Below are 21,508 nucleotides of genomic sequence, written 5' to 3'. Positions count from 1 at the left end.
GACCCAGACCAGTGGTTGTGAGGAAGAGTGATACGACTGGAGGGCTGTCGTATTTAGGTCTTTGAAAAATTAGGGCTACAATTCCATGAACCTGTAATGCTTCTGGTTCAGAAACAAAGTTGTCTGAGAAGGGAAACTTACGCCGACGCTAAGAATAAATGTGCGCTGTCTAAAGTTAATGAGATAGCTTTTGGACAAACGGCAAGTTTGAGTGTGTACTTTTTTCTCTTACCAAGTTTCCGAATTAATCACCTTGAATAAAAATAGGGTATGAGCAGCCATTCAAGTCAAGTATATATCCATATGCGTCGGTGATCTAAGCACCAGTTCTTATCTGGCTTTTCTCTCTGATTCACCAATCAAGGAATCGTATAGCAAATGGTAAAGTTGTAGCTGTCAATCATCTCCGCTTCCAGCTTTTACTTCTCCAGCGTCAGTAGTGTCTCCAGCAGCTGTGTCGACCTGTGAGCTAGTCACACATGCTAGTCATCAGTGAGTTAGGCCGAGGTCAGGAGCTTCTTGAAGTCTTGGCATCCCAAGGGGCCACTTCATCTGCGCGGTGATCTCACCGACAGGCCCTGCTCGCCTTGTTATATTTTACTTATAGTGTCACCGGCAGCAATTATGAATATGCACACATGCTACCAGTTACCGACGTGTTGACTCGTGTGAGGGCCACGGCGACGCGCGAGATGCAAATCTGAAATGCGGGAGCGTTAAATGGCGTGACGTGGTGTTTTGGATTAATGAGACGCGGTGCAGCTGGCCTGCAAATCCGTGCCGTCTGTCACTTTTTCATGTATGGATTTTCATCTTGGGGGTTTGTCAGTGACCTCCAGCCGTTAGCTCAGCCGCCACATGGCTGCAGGGTGGCCCAGAAGAGAGGCAGGACGGAGGGAGCAGTTTGGGCTGGGTGGGGAAGGGGCTCTTGTCTTTTCACCCGTCTTGCGGTAAGACACTGTGATTCCAGTATCAGGACTCAGAACCTCATGACCTCAAGGGGGAGAGGAAGTGATTAATGAGGTCAGATAGTCCTCTTGGTGACGTTAGCCTACCCGGCAGCTAGAGAAAGCAGTCTAGTCCCCCTGGGCGACCTCTTTCAATTCTTTTTCCATATGTGCTCCTGCTGACCCTCTACCTAAAGTCCTGTCTCTGCTTCTGCTGAACCCCTCTGATGCTCAGTTAACTGCACATCGCAAGTAGAGTACTTCTTCCTTTTATTTTGAGATTATTTTTTTGTATTTGTGTCCATTGGCAACTGTGAGGTTGACTTGAGAAGTACTAATTTCAACCAGATGAGATTCTTATGCTTTAATTGCACCACTATCTGGCAGAGTTGTAGCATAATTATTGTGAGAAAATCTAAACATGGTTTAAATAGCGTTTGTATTTGGAACAGCGTCTGAGAAATTTTTTTTCAGCTAGATCTAGAATAAAATGCCCTATAAACTTTTTCACATTTTGGTCGTTACAAAAATAGACTTCATTGTGTTTTAACTCACAATGGCAAACCCAAAGGTCAACCATAACCTCAGTCTGTTTTCCAACTCTAACAGGTTCTCTTCCACAACAGTTCTGTATGCCACTCCTATCATCTTCCCCTCTAATCCAATAACTTATTTGTCTATAGAAAGGTATGTTGTTCCTACCACCATGAATTATCGCTGAGAATGGTGTGTTCAGGTGATTTTTATTGTTGCTTTTGTACCACACACAATAACTCGCATCCACGCCAAAAAATTTCAGTTTTGGTTTCATTTAATGAAAACACCTAACAAATAAATTGCAGTATCCCTCAAACGGCTTTTGGGAAACTGCAAACTCGTGTTCATGTAACTTTCTTTCAACAACAGCATTCTGTTTTCTAGACAGGTGAGATCAGAAGGCAGCTGGTTGAACTGAATTTCTTTCAGTGGTCTCAGATTAGGGATGGGTGAAATGTGGAAAAAAAAATTCTCTAAAGACTTGAGAGACACTGTGTACCTCTCAGTGACATCCGGTTTCGATTGCTCCGTTGTCATGCAAAACAGCTGGGGCTTGGGTTAAATATCACACGTTAGCAAATGGTACATTAATTGACTAACAGTAAACACATGTATAGTCTGTGTCAATCAAAAGAACAAAAAGACATGCTAAAGCTTTTCAGGGCAGGGCATCATGTATTTTCTTTAGTAATAGTGACATTTAAAACGCTGCCTGCACCTGGCCTCAGCAGTGAAGATGAAGCATTTCAACATGTTAAATGAAATGACTCAGAGCTAAATTAGTTATGTCTGTCCTGGCTGGAAATTGATTGTGAATACACTCCACAGGCGTGCAATGCGCTGTCGTCTCTCCTTCTTTAGCGATTCCTTTCATCGCCGCCTGGAGAAATGTCATGACTCGTAGAAGTCCACGTGGCACAGAGAATCGGGGGAAGAGGAGTACTGGAAGTAGAAGGGGGTTGGGGAGTGGTAACTGGGGAGAAATGCAGCGGTCGGTTTAAGCTTTTTCCTATTATCCCAGTCTCTCCTCTGTCAAGTGCTGACACATGCACGTTGCCAGCCTTCGCTGTACCCAATTAAATATACACTCATCCAAGTTGTCTTTCCTTCCAGACTTTACACCATCGCCTGCCTGGTCTAGTCACATCTCCCGTGCCCCATAATGAACACACAAAGTAACATATGCAATCCTTTAAAGTGTTTCGTTTCCATGGAGGCCGATGCCACTCCATTTATAAGCAACCGAGACTCCATAGCCATTACAGTTTTTGTGGAACCGAGTGCTTTAGTGTTATGTCATCAAGGGCACCGTTTCAAGCAAAAGCCCACGTCTAGACTAGTGAGGGTCCAAATTCCCTATAAAAACAATGGCTTTGTTACCAGAAAAACCTGCCACGAGAAACATCATCCAACTCTACAGAGGGTTTTTTTTATAATGGAGATGATGCATTGATGATCACTGCTTCTCCTCTAACCACCCAATAACGCTACGCTCCTGGGCCATGCATCATGAATGTACAGCTTGTCTGGTTATGACTTCAAACCGGCGAAAACGATGCACAGCTTTCTGTACTTTTTCCACATGTTATTAACTGGTAAGTAGTGGTAGCCCAACACTGCTGTAAGGGAAGGAGAACCACAGTTTGCGAGTGGCATAAATAGCCCTTTGGGCTACAAATAATAGTCCTGACTAAGCTCTAACAGCACCACAGGGTAAACCCAAGCCTTTTGAATATCAAACAAGAAGCAGCAGTGGATTTAATGAGCAATTAGCTACTACAGTATAGTTTGTTGTAGATTGGGAGGGGTTTCTTTGAGACATTACATAGGCGCAAAGTACCGGATCCCAAGGTGAAACCACACATGCAAAAAAAAACAAAAAAAAAACTCAGCATGTGCTTGATGAGGTCTTTCATGTCGCCATGGCGGAAGCCTATGGCAAATTTCATATACATTAAAGCTGCAGAGCAAAACAGAGATGGGCATTAAGTCATGCCCGTTATAGCTACATCCTGGAGAAATTACAGCACGTCTGTTTTTGCTTTAAGTTTAATGAAAGAGAGTGTGTATGTGCATAGGCCAGTGATTATCCCCTATGAAAAAGTCATAAGGATGACTGCACTGCACACAGCACTCCACAGGTGTTGTTGCTTGCCGTTGCCAAGCATTAGACGGGTGTCACTTAGGCTCCACTGCTATACCACCAATTACACCAATTAGAATAGCCATATCAACAAGATCAAGTTCTCAGCAGACTTACTGAGAATTCGATCTCTTGTTTTCAAAATAATGTAATGGAATAACTTCTTTTTGGAACCGTTTTTGACTGAAATATTTTTCAGCTCACGTGTGGTTTTGATCTGAGGGACGGCAGACCAGGACATAGGCTAGAACAGTTATTAGAACTGTTACCTTGCAGCAAGATTGACTTAAGTTCAAATACTTGGCTTTCTTGTGTAGAGTTTGTAAGTTCTTCCTCTCCATGTCTGGGTTCTCTCTGGGTATTCTGGAGACAAAGTTAGGTTAATCGCTCACTCTAAAGTTGTTCTCATGTTCAAGTGGGTTGTATGTCCTCTAGCTGTCCAGTGTGCATCCTAATTCTCACTCACTGATTGCTGGTGATAGACACCAGCTAGCAAACCTGTAAGCATTAAGTGGAAAAGGGAAATTATATGGGTGGCAAACTAAGATTTTACTTTGGTACGGCTTTGAAATTGCCTCTAGCATGGCTGAAGTGAAAAAGTACAGCATCTGGAACATTCTGAGAGGAGCCAATGGAATATCTTAGGTTTCCTTATGAGGGCTGTGATGTGCTGCCATTTAGCAAAGTAAAGGAACTAGAGATGTGGGGGCCAAAATGTCCACCCAACAATAAGAGAGGTGGTTAACAACCTGCAGAAGGGGAAGGCAGACGGATGACGTAGTTTAAGTCTAAGGTAAATGATCAGCCACTGACCTAGTGAGGTGAGAGGCCCTGAGACAACACTTGCTTGAACAAAAAGAAAATGCAAACTCCACACAGAAGAGTCCAAGTTGGATTTCAATCACAGGATCTTCTTCCTGCCTGGCAGCAGCAGCAGCGTGCAGGCCGCTATAGAAACAGTGTATCCTTTCAGGCTGCTACGGCTACATGTTTTTTCACCTGGTGTTGCTTTCCAACACACGTGTCACCATCACTCATAGCACATGTGTCTGATCATGCATGAGCTAAGAAAACAATAGAGCTCTGCTTGACTGGGACCCAACATGAGGGAGGCCTGCTGGTGTGGGTTTGGGAAATCACTGAAGGATGAGAAGTTCACTGGGAACGACATCCCCTGGTCCTCAGGAGGGAGGGAGTCGGAGGAAGGGAAAGAGGCACGGGTGTGTGGAGGGTAGAGGTGGCATCTGAGGGGCCTTGGGAGCCTGACTCCTGCACATCCCCACCTACCGTGCTCAGGCAACCTCAGGGCTACTTGGGTCCTAATCAGCAGGATACAGAACATCTCTAGGGGGCAGCCAAGGCAAGTTCCAGCTGCCTTGTGACTCCCTCTGCCCCTTGTCTCTCTTTCTCTCCCTACATCCTCCAGCCTTAAGCAGCACAAACACACACACGCACGCACGCAGACAGACACACACACGCACACATATACTTCCTTGATCTGCCTCCTACACCCATGCCCCTGTGTCATTATTGACTCATTCTCCTTGACTGCGCCTCACCCATCCAGCGCCTTCCACTCATTACCATGGGGCATTTGGGACCGCTGGATGCCCTTCCTTCAATGTTAAGACCATAGTTTCTCTAGACACCTCAACATGGACAAAGAAAGGGTTAAAATAAACTATTGAAGTTAGATTTAAGAGAGATTTTGTATCTTGGACTGTGCAAAAAAAAAAAATCCCTGAAGGCACCAAAAAATGTTCTTCGAGATATCATAAATTTAGCACGAACGCATGATTGGCTCATCTTTATAGATATATCTTTCTGCTCACTGCCTTGCTTGGAGTGGTTTCCAAAGTTATAAAACCCTCAAGATACCCCAGCTGACTGCACAGGAAATAAATCACAGGCATAATAAATCCCCACTTTCCAAGAAGTCTAAAATATATGTGAAAAGGTGCGAGAGTGAAGAAGCATTGTGATGTGTGTATTACAGCTTTTACCTGGAGTCCGAAATTCACCTTTTAAATTTGAACCTTTTAAAGCATAGATTGAATTTATGAATTTTAGTAGGGCAACACAGGGCATATTTTATTGCAATTTTTTTTACAGCTGTTTTAAAAGTTATGTTTTTTGCACTTTGTCCTGTTCTAACCACAAGCTGGAGTTTATTTGAATACACCCTTCTGGAGGAGCTGCAGAGATTCATTGCTCAGGTGGGAAATTCTGTCCACGGGGCAAGTTTCAGTTGTGCGCTCCTCAAATTTAGAATATATGGCAGATATCGGCTAGAATAAAGCCACAGTCTAAGGTTTGAAGACCAATAAAGGGTTTTCAATGACACATCAAATTCTTCTGCTGAAAATGTAACATTGCACATCATCTTGAACATAACATATTTAGTTAATGGGAAGATGAATGGAGCTACACACAGGGAAGGAAGGATCTTGTATCCCATTAGAAACTGAGGTTGAGGTTCACCCTAAACATACAGTCAGGTGTATTATTGGATGGTTTGGATCAAGGCATACCCATGTGTGTTTATGGTCCAGTTAAAGTCCGTACCGACTTTGCAAATCAGAATATACCTGCTAAAAGAGCTGCTGCTGTAATCGCAGCAAAATTGTTTTACAAAGAGTTGACTAGGCCTGTCACAATAATCAATAAATCAATTAATTGCATGATAAATTTAAACAAGCTCAATAATTTCAATGTGCATGACTTATCGTTTTTCCCTTCCCACCAAAACTGGATGATGAAACTTTTCAGTATGGTGTTTTGGTCTCAACCAGCCTCTTTTTTTGAAAGACCAGTTTGCTAACAGAGACTTTATCATTTACTTTATCTGTTGTTTCTGTTACTTTGGTTATTTTGGATATTTAAAATGTCTTCCAGCACCACTGTTAAATGTTCATTAGAATTTTAAGTTTATTGATCTTTGCAGTATTACCTCTACATTACCATTACCTCTACATGAAAATTGTCTCAAAACAATAATATTATTGTTTATCACGATAACTTCTGGGACAATTTATCACTCAGAAAAAAAATATTGTGAAAGGCCTAGAGCTGACTCAGGGAGACTGAATCCAAATATAAAACACTTTGCAGATTTAGACAAATCACCTAACCTTCCGATGGTTTGTCACATAAAGTCCCAAAAAAATACTTCAAAGTTTGTGAAATGTGAATTTGCAGTTTGTATACAATTCTTTGGGTTAGTTTATGGCTTTTTTCCCCCACGCTGGTTTGTGAAGAGTGAGCCAGACAGCAGAGTAAGCTAAATCAAAGCCGGTCACACCTGCTGCAGCTGTGTATAGTAAGCTTACTGTGGTCCGCCTCTCTTTGTGGCACAGGGCGGGCGCTGGGCTGAAAATGTTGATTTATGCATGTTGACGTACAAAGGTTTTTAATGAAGGGGAATAATGACCTGTATTTACAGAGAAAACCTGCGGGTTGACAGGCCTGTTTATAACGCCGCGCTGGCCAACAGCTGTCAAGTGCATTTGACACCGAGTAGACCAGGATGTGCTGACAACATCTGTTTACAAAACAGCTCCAGGACAGTGCTAGCACAGTGCTAAGTATTCAACACTGACAGACTGCACTAAATACATGTTTTTTCAGAGTTTAGTGTTCAAGAAATAGAGGATGCATCAAGCTATGTTTTGCTTGAAAGAGCTGTAAATAATACAATTAGGCTTTTTTTCTCCTTTAAATTAACAGCTTGAAAGTCAAATTTACCCTCGGCTTTTGGGACGTGCACACAGCACTAAATTCCCACCTTGTGTAAACTGAGATGCGAGCCCAGCATGATGACAGTGCAACATAGAATGGAGTTCTGTGCTGCGCTGTTGGTGAGACTGACGTGTGCTCTTTAAGAGTTTGCCAAGTACAATAGAGAGAGGCGATGGTTCTCCTCTGTACTAATTGAGTCAGCATGCACTGCAACTGGTCAAAGTGACCTTTTACTGGATTACAGCGCATTGACTCTGCGCTTCAGGGAGCATTAATAACACAGCAAACAGAAATGTAGAGAAATGTAAAGCTTACAGTGTGTACACATTGTGTTAAGTTACTAGAAAGGCCTCTGCTAGACACGCTGTGATAAATGGGAAATAGACTGTATATGTCACGCTGGTTCAGAATGCGTAAAAGTGAGATTTGAGATTTGGTTAAAAAGTAAAAACAATCAGTATACCTAGTGTAGATATTTATTTTGTCATTTGCATTCAGAATATAACCAAGCCGGCTGGTCCTGGAGGAAATGGCCACCGGTAGTATGAGAGACTGAAGCGCACATCTCTGTTCACAGAAACAACTAAGTAGTTTCTGCTGGGGGTACACCGATGGCAGTTTTCTGCCTGATGCCAATTCTTCAAAAGCTTGATGTACCAATTTGGATTTTGGCTGATACCAATTATTTTTGTTGCTAAATATAGCAACAATGTGCAATGTGCACCCCAATGTTAGAAAGTTGGTAACATTGGGGTGACTATTGTGAACAACGCACGTGCAGATGTGAACTGGTAGGTGAATCTGTCAGTATATAAATACATAAATTTGTACTTGCTCAATGGTGCTCACTGGGACTTTCCACAGACATCCATGTTGCCCCAGATTTTTGTGAACATACTGACAACAGGTCATATCACAAGCATGCACAAAACAAAAATTGTACAACTGTACAGAAGTTAGAAGTTAAAGCAAAAAGATTGTGGTTTAAGGAAATGATATTGATTTTTACACTGCCTTACTTTTCAGTTACTCTCACTGAAAATGAAATTACACTTCATTCTCTACAAGTAGACAACAGTTGTTTAAATGACCATTATTTAGAAATAACTACCCAATGTGACAATGAACATGGCTTAAAACTTCATAAAGTAGTGTTTGCATAAAACAGGAAGACATATTTAAGAATGGCTTTGTCTTCACACAGTAGAAGTCCAATTTAGTCGAGGCCAGTTATTCTTAAAGTTTGGGGCGCACCACTTGATCTATTATCAAGTCTATTACATAGATAGTGAAAAAGTGAAAAAGGTATAGCCTTAAATCTAATACAGGAACTGTTTGAGTAATGATAAAGGTGTTCCTGTTTGATGCAGTGTAAATGTTATGAACCTCATATGAGAATAAAAAGAGATAAAAACAGGGTCAGAATGATGGCTAGCTTCCCTTAAAGTTACAACAAAAAAATAAATAAACACAGCTGATATTTATGAACTCTGTTCTTTTAACGTGAAGTGTTTGTGAAGATACAATATTAGCTTCTGTTTAAAAATTCTCTTCAAAATTAAGATTTATTAACTCATTCTTGGCCTGAAAAGTCTAGGCTCATCTCAGAAAAGCCGTTAGCTTGCAGCACCAAGCTAACGGCTAATTAAGTGCTCAATTTCAGTCGTCAATAGCCAATATCTGACAACTTTTGGATATACACCTGCTTAGATACAACTCAATGAAAATGCCAAGTTCTCTAATCAGCAGTCATTCAGTTCTGCATAAGTCTAGTAATGAGTCATTTATGTGTATTGAAGAAGGGCTCAATCTAAAAGTTACAGGATAGTAGCTTCCAAGAACTGAACCTGGATTTATAATAAATCAAGACAACAAAAAAGACATTGTTTACAGAACTGTGACACAAATTCCCTTACAAACTCAGAACTATTTCTTTAAATTCACATAACTAACTTGTATTGATAATGAATATCACAATGGTAACATTTCAAAGACACTCGCACCTTCACTGCACTTCAGTTAGACGTACCTGAACAACAGGGTGTCCCCCAGACAGCGCCTTCACGGCTCCTCGGCTTCCCTCCGTCTCATAATGGGCCCTGTGGTGGGACTTTGGTTGCACCTCAATCTGCAGGTTGTACGCACCGGAGCAGGACGAAAGCTGCCAGTCAAGAGCCGGCAGTGAGGGGCTGCAAAGAACAAGACAAGTTGATTGCTCTAAACTGAAAGTAACATAAGATTAAAATCATTGCTTTTATTTAATTGAATTTGCAGACATAAACTTCCAGGCGCTCCACTGTTCTCTCCATGTCAGAAAAACCTGGATCTAATAATTCCAAGCTTGCTTTAAATTAGCCACAAATTGGGCCACTTTGGAGTAATCCAACTGGCTTGATCTTCCTCCATTTCATCATGGTCCTAAATCTAACCAACAGCACTATTACACTGACATGCATAATTCTTTAGACCAGGTTAATAATTAGTTGTGTCTTTTATGTACAAAAGCAAATGAAAAGCAAATGTGGCCCAGTTTGGGAGCTGTGTGTTTTACATTATAACATGACAGGTGGAAACAGCCGCGACGAGTTAAGAAAGTGACAGCGGGATGAAAGACATTTCTGAGGCACGCAAACAAAACCTGGTACAGACCGATGTTTAAGCTGCTCTGTTGTGGGATTGGGTAACACCGAGATTCGACGACACAACCCCCGTCAGTTCTGAAGAGAGTGGATCAAGACGCGCAGCCCTTCTTTGGCGCGCATGATATCTCTTTCTCCGAGCCGCAGCTGGCATCCCTCAACGTCATTGTTCTCCAGACAGAGAGTCAGAGATTCCCATGTGAAAGACGCAGAGATATCTAAACCAAAACAAACATGTGCAAGACAATATTTCTCGGCTGGCCGGATGCCTGTTAAACGCAAACCCTTGACCCGAGGGGCGGTTCGGCTGAAACCAATCTCTGGCATCTCTGTGGAACTTGCGGGCTGTTTGTTGACCCAAAACAAACTGATTTCCCCCCGCAAGGCTTTATCTGCCCAGACGGTGCATGACATCACATTAGCTGCGGGGAGAAAAGATGGTCTAATGGCGCGACAGGCCAGTGCAGCGAGCCAGCTGATTAACTCCCAGACTGCTTCCCCTTCAGTCGAGCCTGTCACCGTTACTTCCTGTTCCTCACTATCTTAATCAAACACTTGATTTCCGACAGGAAAGTGTGCTATTGGCTTGGAAAGACATGCCACAAAGGGGGGGCTCACCTTGTGTGTTTGTGAACGTGTGTCTACACATCATATTTGTGTGTGAGTTGTTATAGCAACGGCTGCATACACAAGCTGAGCAGCTCCTCTGTGCGAAATATAATTTATGAAATAGCTCTGATCTTCAAAGGGAGCTTGTTTGGAAGTGAGGAGCGTGTATCTTTGATTCTTTGCCTTTTCATACGGCCTTTGAAGATTAAAAACTGAAACAATCTTGTCCTCTCAGGAAAATAAGCAAAACTTAATATAGATGCAAAAAGACAATACATGAGTCTTTTTGCATCTATGGATTGTGTACTCAGTAAAACAGTGAGCTAAAGGCTTAAAGGTAAAGATCAGAGGCCGTTTAAGGTAGCAGAAGTGTGTGCATCTCTGTGCATCTAGCGGCAGTTTTGGGGAAAGTTGGGTCTAAATGATTAATATAAGTTATCCCCTCGTGGCACTTTATTTAGAAAGGAGGATTCAGCTTAATGTCTGTCATATATTATATGTTTTACGGTAACCTTTGTAAATGTGACTCCCTGGTGATCCCAGCTGCCTGGGACAAACTTTACAAAGAGATGCTTCCACCATGGGCTGTGGGTGGTGTGTAGATGGAGTTCTAGTCTGTGTGGGATTACAGATAATGCAATAAATATTGTGTTGGACTAAGAGGGAGCTACGAATGTCCAAAGTGATGTCAGAGATTGTAGTTTGCATCGGGACAATGAGACCTGATCATCCTGCTCACAAAAACAAAACAAGCTCAGAATCATTAACAACCATGAAATGTTCCTGCAGATTCACACGTACAGTATAAGAAGATTTAAAGCAGATCCAAACTTTACCATCTTTAGTGGGTAATGCATAGGATTTAAATTAGCCTTGTGGTGGTCACACATAGTTTACATCTTATCTTCCACAATGTCAACTTTTCTTTTATTCAATAGAACCTCGTATGCTGCCACATAAACTATTTCAATATGGCACTATATTGTCGGAGTTTGTGTTGTAATCCAGGCTTATTTGTTCACTCTGTCAACAAACCAGAGGAATAGTGAAAAAACTTTCTTTTTTACTTAAAACCAAAATTCTTAAGCATAGATAAAATATTAAAACACATCCAGGGCTTACATTGATATATAAGCCCTGGATACTACCACATTATATGACACAGAATGTAGACACATAATGACAGAAACGGAAACAGATTTCACTTTCACAAGAAATATTGCCGCATTTTAATGCCATGAGATCTTGTCCTACTAGGTCTTGTTACACCCCTAATCAAGACTAATTCATGCCATTTTGTTGCATCTTATCCAAAGCTCTCGTTAAATGAAAGTAAGCAGTAGACCTACCCAACCCACGACTGGGCAGGTACAGAAATATTAACAGATGTGTGAAACCTCAGCACACAATAACAGGAGTGGCTTACCTGAGGTAAGGCTTGGGTTTAGACCAGGAGTATGGATGCTGTGGTACATCCAGAAACCCTCCACAGTAATTCTCCTTCTTGAGGCTAAGGCGGGAAGGGTACTCCTCATGTCGAAGCTCCCCTTCTGGACCCAGGTCCTCACCTCCGGGTTCCACCTTCAGACTCATGGATGGTGAGAGGTCCAGCATGGTTTTTCGTGTCTTGATTGGGATTCCTTCCGCCATGTCAGCCATTCCGTCTGTGGTGAGAGCATTAATAGCCGCTACAATGGCAAGGTTGGTGTACTGGTTGGTGTTGGTAAGCCAGTTCTCATCTGTGACGCTGACCCTCGGGGAACCATGTGAAGAAGGGGTGGGTGATTGGTTGGGTGAGCACGATGTCTGCTGGTAAGACGAGCCGCTGAAACTGTATTTTCTCTTGCCCATGCCACCGCTGTTTCCTCCGCCAACTCCACTGCAGGAGGGGGAATTCGGCCGGGACCCACGTGGCTGCGCTGGCCATCCCTCCTCTGCCATTGCACCTATTTGAGGGGAGTTGGAAGGCGAATGGTGAGGAGAGGCTGCGGGACCGATGGCATGTGGACAAGACAGAAGTGATGATGACCCTCTGGGTGAAACGCTGGGTGACTGCCAGGGAGAGTTCTGCGGGGAATTGTCGTAGTTGTAAAAACCGGATTCGTAGGACGAGGCTTCTGAGTTACAGCTGCGAGAGGATATGCTGCTCGCGGGGCTTAGACAGCTAGGGTCACGGTACCCATCCACATTCGGCAGCGTCAGTGTGACGATGGAGTTGACGCCTCGTTTGATGATGTGATCTTCTCTGCCGCTGGCTTCTACTTCATCCTCTGGGTATTGGCTATAGGCGGTGATCTCTATACGAGGGCTTTCCAGAGCTGGAGCGCCGTTGGGTCTCAAGGCTTGAGGCAGGTAGTAACTTGACGCAGCATGGTTGTCATTTTGGACACTGTAGCCAGTCTGGTGGCAAGAGGAGACCGGGATGAGAGGACTGGACTGCAAGGTGTGGTACTGCGTAGAAAGGCATGGGTTGCCCATGCCAATTGGAAGACTGACATTTGGTGTGTAGTTGTATGCATCTGAAAAACATAAATCAGAATTGTTATTTACAACTAATTCAATGAAAATGTTTTATTTTTAATTAATTCAAGATAGTGTATCAATTCAGTATTTCCCAATTTAGATAGAGCAACAAGGCATGTTTTTGAAAACATCTGTAGAAGCTTTATTGCACATGATGAATAGTCACAATTTGCAGTTTCTCTGTTTGTTTGATCAGTGCATCCATGGCTCTATTCGGCACACCCTGCTGTCATATGTACTCTACAAGAATTCCTCCTGCAGCTCTGATTGATGCTCCGTTTGATTGATTGCATCACTCACCGAGTGAATTAGGCCCTCCCCTGTGGACAGCTGACAGCACTCTCGCATCGCTCCGAGCTTGTGATTAAGTCAAAGAGAGTTGGCTGTAGCGCTGTACACACAGATGCACAATGGTACACGCAAAGTACACACGAAACCGAGCTCACGAGAATATCGCAAGTGCAAGTCAACTACAAAGTCAGAGGAAGCATTTATATCCTAACGTATGTACCTACACAGTAACAGGTTGGCCGCTTTGTAAAAACTCACATCTTTTTTTTTTGTATCTAACAGCTTTAGTGATGCTGAAGGTGGTGAGACATAACATCACTGAGTCTGAAACCTGTTAAAGGGCACTTAATGTGCTGTGCTATATTTGTCAGCCACATTATTGTGCATCACATGAAATGACAAAGCTGTCACATGTCACATAACATGTGGGCAAGGAATTTAAAATTAGTTTACGGATCTGCTTTTAGAAACATACATCTCCAATAAAACAGTTGACATTAGTGATAGAAACAATGGACATTTAAATCAAAAGCATAAACTTTGAGGAACAGTACACCAAAAAGTTTTCAGACAATTTAATGTGAATCCCCTAATAGCAATAAATTAGGAAAGGCTTTACTGCTCCTCAACTACCCACCTCTGTCTGGTTCATTCTGGGCAGCTTGACTGTCCTCAAACAAATAGCTGAAGTCAAACTCTTGCTCTTCTTGCTGGGAACTCATCTCTGCCTCTGTCATTATCCACTCTTTCAGCATGAAAGCTAGTGTGACCCAGCTCAGTCCTCCCTGATGCCTTTCTCTCTCTCTTTTCTGGTCTGAACAGATGATGGTCTCCCGCCCGCTCCACCCGTCGTGATACTCCTCCTTGAGTCAGGCCCGGCTGCCTTTAGCTTGAGCTGCAGCTGATTGTTTTTTTTCTGCTACTCCTCTAAACGTGTGTTTGATCTGTGCACTGCACTGCAAGCGCACTTGACTTCTTCTAACACCCACTCAAAACACATTGAGGCTTTCACTTTTACACACGGCATGATGTTGAAACTAGGGTTTTCCGGGTTCACGCGCGTCACTGCTGCTGAAGAAAGAAAACTTTCAAAAAGCTCTGAATTTATTTATTTTTTCAGGGTGCGGGGAGATGATTATAAGAAAGGTCAAAGCCACACTTGAAGACAAAACAGTGCCTCCACGTTTGCTTGCGGCGTGGTTTCAAAGTGCTCTCACTATCGCACAGATTATAGCGTGTTCTCTCCGTGCACAGCAATTTTTCTCAATTACGCTATCGTGATCAAAACATTCTCTCACCACAACTAAACCAGTATGACTAAAGAATACTGGAGCTTATCCATAGGGATTGTGGTGGAGACTGCGCTCAGACTGACAGGATCTCAGAAAGAGATACGTGGTCCCTCACAGAAGTCATCTGTAGCCTCTGGAAATGAGAGCCCTGGGGCCACTTTTTGTGCGAGTATGGCTGGCAAAGAGCTTTGGCCAAACATCGGATGGGTCCATGTGTGTGTGTGTGTGTGTGTGTGCGTGTGTGTGTATGTGGACATCTGGGTTTATCTGCGATAGCTTAGTGGCTCATGGCGCATAGCTGAATCTCCGTGTGGTTACACATAGCTCCTTGTCAAGTCGGCTACCCGACATCCCACAACGCGCAGATCACAGCTCTCCGTCTTAGTTGCAAACACAGACACACGCACATGCCTGTTACCAATTATGAGGCTTAGTGCTCAGGGACTGAAATGAATAATAGGCCTGCACCCGTCTGTATGAAACCTCAAAGACTTAATGAAATTCCCAACATCCACAAAAAGCCAGTGCCATCAGCACTGAAAATTGAGACTAAACAGACTATAAAGAGCTTCAGATTAAAAAAAAGAATAAGAAAAAGAAATCAAAGTTTGCTGCCTTGAATGTGAAACAGGATCTGATTTGTGTGCCTTCCAGCAGAAAACGGACACCACAGAATATCGCCCATGCTCAAATGTTAGTGCATTTTATTTAACCATGACTGCAGCACGCAGCTAAAAAGTAACATGAGATGGAAATTATATTTCACTTACAAACAATGTATATATGAGACAGACATATATACATTGTTTATATGTTTTCAGTATTGACATTAGTGTACATTTTTATTTTTAATAAAATATTACTGAACTTATGATGACATTCTCTACCAGCTGTGGAGGGATTGATGTATTGACGTGAAGTAATGCAAAAATAATGTTTTACAAAAAAAAAAGAAATTTAGTGAAAAGCCGTTTTTTAGTCTTGATTTTGACATAGTTTGAAGGTGGTTCAAAATGTAGAAAGCTAAAAATATTGAATTTCAGTGAGAGGAAATTAAACAACAAACATTTTACACATTAAGGGAGTTTCGCTTTACAACTCATGCATCCAGAAACTATCATCTCTTAACCTGATTTAATCCTTTTTCTGATCCCCACCCACCCGCACCCTGACAGCAGGGATGAAAAGCAGCTGCTTAGTTTGCTTGTCTCTTGGGCCGGCTATGTCTCTCCCCCTCTCAAGCTCATATTTTAAAAAGGCAAAGCACTACCTCAACTTCTGCACAGAAGCCTAAAAAGAATCAAAATCTCCAACGACCCCTGGGATGAAGCTCTCCGTTTGTTCCCTCCTCACCCCTACATCTAACATGACACTTTCATAGAAGTCAGGGTTTATGAATCCGTCCCATCATCCTTAAGAAGAGGTGCACCTGCAAACACGGCTGGTAATGGTGTGAATGTAATGCATTTGAATAAGTCTGTGTTATTCCTTGGCAGAGTTCAGCCAAAGCAATGTGTTTTGGAACTGACACAATGAGATTTTAAAAGATGTTTTTTTTTTTCCAGTCAATAAAAGTTGGAGAAATCAGCGTATTCTCAATGCATTTTATATTCAAATCAAACATTAGGGGGGGGAGAGAGAATAAGAAGCCATATGTAAATGTTACCTTCCTCTGCAGACTTCATATCGGCGGCGGCGGTAGATTTGAGACGCTGGAGTCCCCGCTCCTGACCGGCTGCTGCTGCTGCTGCTGCTAGCGCTGCTGCTCCGAAGTTGAACTTGGCTTTGACGCTCAGGCTGGAGGTATCCTGCATTCAACAAGCGATGCGCAACTTTCGTCCGGCTGCGCTCAACGTGCACCAACGTCTTCGCCGACGGTACTATTCAAGAGCGGCAACACTGCTTTACTTCACACGCCGTAAGGCATAACTCGCTTCGGAATCTTTAAAACAGAGGAGTGAACTTTTCTTCTGAGCACGAGCGAGAGGAGTAAATCGTGTCGGAGAGGGGAAGGAAGAGAGGGGGCAGGAAGAGTGGCAGCGTTTGGACCGGGTTGAGGTGAGTTTTGGATCGCTTCTGAGCGGTGAAGGTTCTTTGAGAAGTCTCCACAGTTGGATGACGCAGCTCGGTTTGTCAGAGGAGCCGGCTCCGGTGCTTTTAAAGCTGGAAAACACCCTCCGTCCGTGCGCCGCCCATTCCACAGGATGACGCGGCCGGCTTCTGCAACCTCCTGGAGCGGCTGATGATGTCTTCCACCCAGGGAACCCTCCGGGGGAGGCGCGCGCACGTGCGCGCGTGAGCGTTTGGGAGAGAGAGAGAAAGTGACACCGACGTCTTCCATATCAACAAATGATCAGTCTGCATTATTCTGTTGATAATATTGCCCCCCTCAGTGTAAAGTGAGCTTTCCACATGAGTAAACAATCCCAAGTACTTTTTTTTTAAGTTTGACGGTTTCTTTTTTTTTTTTTTTTTTCCAAAATGCAAAAATAGGATTTTTCTCAATTCTGAAGATGTCCATCATCTAATCACCAGAAAATTGATAAACTGACGCCAACATTAAAGTTTAAATCTCATTCTGTACCACATACCAGACTGACAAAGTATGGGATTTCACTTAGCTACTTTTACGGGTCTGGAAAAGTATGGAAAAGAAGGCAGAGTATGAGAAAATATTTGTTTTTCTGAAATGTATTCCTTGTTCAATTCTCTCCTTTCTTTATTTTTTTCTGTTCCTTCCTTCTTCCATTCCTTTCTGACTTTTTTGTTCTTTCCCTTCTTTCTTCCACTTTTTTTATATTGCTTAAAAAACAAATGTAATACAAAAATTGTCTATGTAAATCTTGTCATAACTCAGATCTTCCAAGTATTTTTTCAAATATAAATGTCATTGTGGTTGGTGATCCTGTGGACAGGTGGGATCTCTTGCAGTGAATCTGAAGAAGCCTCTGACAGAAAACTGATTCTCATGATTGACATGGCATGCCATCAACTCAACAGCAGAGATGATAATCCACAGGAACACGTCCTGAGTGACACCATCAGTTGTTGGCCAGAACTGATATTCCACCTCATTTGCTTTTTTTCATCTTTAACTCTCTGTCTGGCTGAATGGTTAGACTGCCGGGCAGAGAGATGTTGCAGTGGATTTGATGCTTGAACATTACGATTGAAGAAAGACATGTTTTGAAAATGTTCCTTCTGTCTTTGCTCTTTGTCCTGCTCTGCATCCAAGCATCCTTCTTTTTAACAATTGATTATTGCAATATTATTTTTTGCATCCCCTTGCTACTTCTGTTTTGCGCTACATATTTTCTTTCTACGTTTCTTTTTTTCCCCTTCTTTCTCTCTTCATTTCATAGGTTTGTTGCTTAATCCCTTCTTTCTATTTTCCTTTGAACTTAGATTTTATCCTGGAAAAGTCTGAACTTTGGACATGATCTGTACACAGCGTAAACAGAAAGAAACAGCCTCCGCACCCCCCCCCCCAAACCCCCCTCCAAAAAAAAACGTGAATTTTGTGGTAAAACTCTGTCAGCTGCTGTTGTCAGAATTTCACCGTAAAATTTTGAGGAAAACATTTTTTGTCTTTCATTGGTTAGACAGCATTGTTGTTGTTGACTTTATAGTTAAGAAATGAAAATGTTTTAACAAAAGGAGGATAGAAGTGTTTTTCCTAAAACAAACATAAAAACAATCTGTAAAATGAACGTACAAATGTAAAATGTACAAATGTAAAATGTACAAATGATCATTTTCACAGATTAGTTCCACATCAGATTAGCAGGTTGAAATTGTTTTCCAGTTTTACAGATTTTTCCGGCAGCAATTTTACTGTTAGCAATCGCTGTTAAATATACAGATATTTTTACAGTATAAAACTTTAAAAGATGAATTTATTTCAGATCATTTCACACATCGTAGTGGTGACAAAGTTGTTCGCCCCTGCTTTAAACCCCAACTGATGTAAGTTATATTTCTTCAAGAGATTTTCTTATGCTAGCAGTTTTGCTAAAATATGAATGGACGCTAAATAGATTGTAGCAAGCCGTAAGTCTCCCCAGATGTTATTGTGTACACCTGTCTCAATGGTATCTTTCACACACAAAGCCACCCGTCCATCCCATGAATCCCTCAGTCTTATCTCAGAAGCTGGCTTTTATGCCGTGTGTTGATAACAGCCTTGATGGTCTGGTTCTCCTGTTTGGCCTGTTTGAAGCTCATCTGGTTTTTCTTACGGAGAACTGAAATATTGACTCATTCTGCCACAGAAAACTTTTCCGTCATAATTCTATCTTGTTCTGCTCATGCCAAGAGAACACAGTGGAAGAGATAATATATTTCATTGTATATTATGAAATACAATGAAATATATTATTTCATTGTAATAGCCGTTTTGGACTTCTGGGTGTAGAGGTGAGGTGCAGCGTTAACTGACGATGAATCTATACCCAAATACAAGTAATGCACAATGTGGATGTGGAAGGAAAAAAAGACTCAAAGCCAGGGCAATGTGTGGTGTGACGGTAGAGCCTGTACTCCATGTAACCAAGGCTAGTATTTCTCTACGCAACCATGCAGGGTTTGACTCCAAACATATGCACCTCTGTTACATATCTTCTCCTTTCTTCTATGATTATTGTAAGAACATTATATAACAAAATCTTCTTGAAACACACAAAATCAAAGTTCTTTAAAATGTTACATTGGTAAATTTGAGATACTGAGTTCTGGCTTCTGCTAAGCTACAGGTCACCTTTAAAAGATGGTGAGTTATAGCTGTACATCTCAGAAGCTGAGATGAACAGCTGCTATTTACCTTGCTAAGTAACTAATATGTAACTTTAATGTTGCACCATCAATCTGGCACAAATTTCCAGAAAACTGCAACACAGCTGAAACACTGAGTTCCTTTAAATCAAGGCTAAAATCCTCACCTGTTTAGAGTTGCATTTGACCCATTATCGCTGGAACGTTGCCCAACATTTTTGATGTTAATTGACAATTTTGATGATGACACTTGACAAAATATAATGTTTGTCACTGGTTTGACAACTGGTGACTGTATGATATGTAATGGGTTTTTTATGTACTATTGATGTAAAGGACTTTGAACTACCTTCGTGGTGAAATGTGCTACACAAATAAACTTGATTGGTTATAATACATAACTATTTATAGCTAAGTCAGGCTGCTCCTGACTTAGCTGACTATGTTTTTGTGAACATAATAAATATTGTAACTTAAAGACGTCACATATGTTCCACTGCTGCAAAACTTACATAAGTGCTACAGCAATGTCAAAGCAATCACCCAATAATAATTCAGGTTAAACTATGCAGATGCTCTTTCTACACCAATGAAAGATTCAGTCACATGTGTTTGCTGAATGCATGGAGTGGTTGCAACAGAAAAAGAACTGCACCTAGCTTCTTATTATATTAGCAAGTAAGGGTGTTTTCACACCTCATAGTCCGGTAGACTCGGTATGATCGAGTTCAAAATTGCAACTTTTGCAACATTTTTAACTGGTACCGTTCTTGTTGCCACCGCACTGTGGCAAATGATCCAAGCTATATGAAAAACCTGTACCCCCGCCCACCCACCTGTGGTGGCACTGCACCAAGAATTGTTGAAGGAAACAACAACAAAATCTCAGAAGGAGACATGAGCACAACTTCTTTCTTCACAAAATGTAAACAAAAGCTGGAGTAGCGTCAGATTTTAGCATCTGCAGAATTTCTCTTTTTTTTTTTTTGATAAAGTCTATGTCCACTGACTTGCACGTTTGTTTTGACTGTATTTACGCAGAATGCCATGCACTATGGTCTACTTCCTGCTTTTGGAGAGGTCTCCGGTCTGCTTCCATCCACATATGCTTTCGAACCGCACCAGAGTTCACTTTAATTGAACCAAGACCTAGGTTTTTAGGAGGACCAGAGTTGGCTTTTTTCATCCGCATCAGAGTTTGATTGCTCATTCACGCCCCCCCCCCCAAAAATGACTTTGTAGACAAATGATCTAAAGTTTGATTAAAGCGGACTAAACAGGGTTTTGTGTGAATGCTCCCACCTCAGGAACTTTCTTCCTGAGGTAATTGTCTGATTATCAAGTCGTGAAGAAAAACAAGATGGCGACACTCCCTTAAAAGTAACTTACTATGCAGTAGCAATTCATCAACAACATGCCAGGGTGTGATGGTTCATAAATTGCTGTTCATTTCTTCATATTTTGACTTTGTACAAAGTGTCTGTAGCAAGAAGAGAAGCAACATCTAAAAATGAAGGGTACAGTGTTGGTGGATGTTAGTTTAATAGCCCATCTTGCCAACTTCACCTGTCAACTGATCTGAAAAGTTGCTGTGAATCAGTAAGAACATCCAAAATACCTGAGCGTTAAATAATAAAATGAACACTGTCAGCTTGCACTGACAAATTTCAAATAGGTACAGTTCAATGTCATTGTAATACTCCAAGCACATGTTTTTATGTAAGAAAATTATTTTAAAAACCGTAATGTCATCACATCATTTGTTCCTATCATCATAATTAACGATGGCTTTGACAAGCTACAGTGACATTTACTTTGAATGTCTTCCAGGTTCCTTGAAAATAAAAAATAAAAAATGGAGTTGCTTGTGTCTGAAATGTTTCTGGCAAGCCCGAGGATGATCACACATAATCAGAAACAGATTGACTTCTGGGGGAAGGCAGGCGAGGCGAGGCAGAGCTGTGGGGCAACGCTGCCTGCACCAGAGGAAAGTAATGGGACGCTGTGTTTTCTTTGCCT

At 41.9% G+C, this 21,508-nt stretch overlaps 1 protein-coding gene across 1 annotated transcript in view; it reads right to left on the bottom strand.

Annotated features, from left to right (window-relative positions):
* Window positions 1-17,009, bottom strand: part of LOC103478694 (nuclear factor of activated T cells 1) — a 35,088-nt gene extending 18,079 nt beyond the window's left edge. Inside the window, exons 1-3 of the mRNA XM_017309345.1 lie at window positions 16,386-17,009; window positions 12,040-13,132; window positions 9,395-9,554 (exon numbers count right to left, since the gene is read on the bottom strand). Of these exons, the coding sequence (XP_017164834.1) occupies window positions 9,395-9,554; window positions 12,040-13,132; window positions 16,386-16,533 (1,401 nt within the window). The 5' untranslated portion in view covers window positions 16,534-17,009. The remainder of the gene's footprint in view (window positions 1-9,394; window positions 9,555-12,039; window positions 13,133-16,385) is intronic.
* Window positions 17,010-21,508: the final 4,499 nt, after the last annotated feature.

This window comes from Poecilia reticulata, linkage group LG16 (genome assembly GCF_000633615.1).
Source record: "Poecilia reticulata strain Guanapo linkage group LG16, Guppy_female_1.0+MT, whole genome shotgun sequence".
NCBI lineage: Eukaryota > Metazoa > Chordata > Actinopteri > Cyprinodontiformes > Poeciliidae > Poecilia > Poecilia reticulata.
The sequence above is the reverse complement of the archived record's forward strand: the minus strand, read 5'-3'. Positions and strand labels throughout refer to the sequence as shown.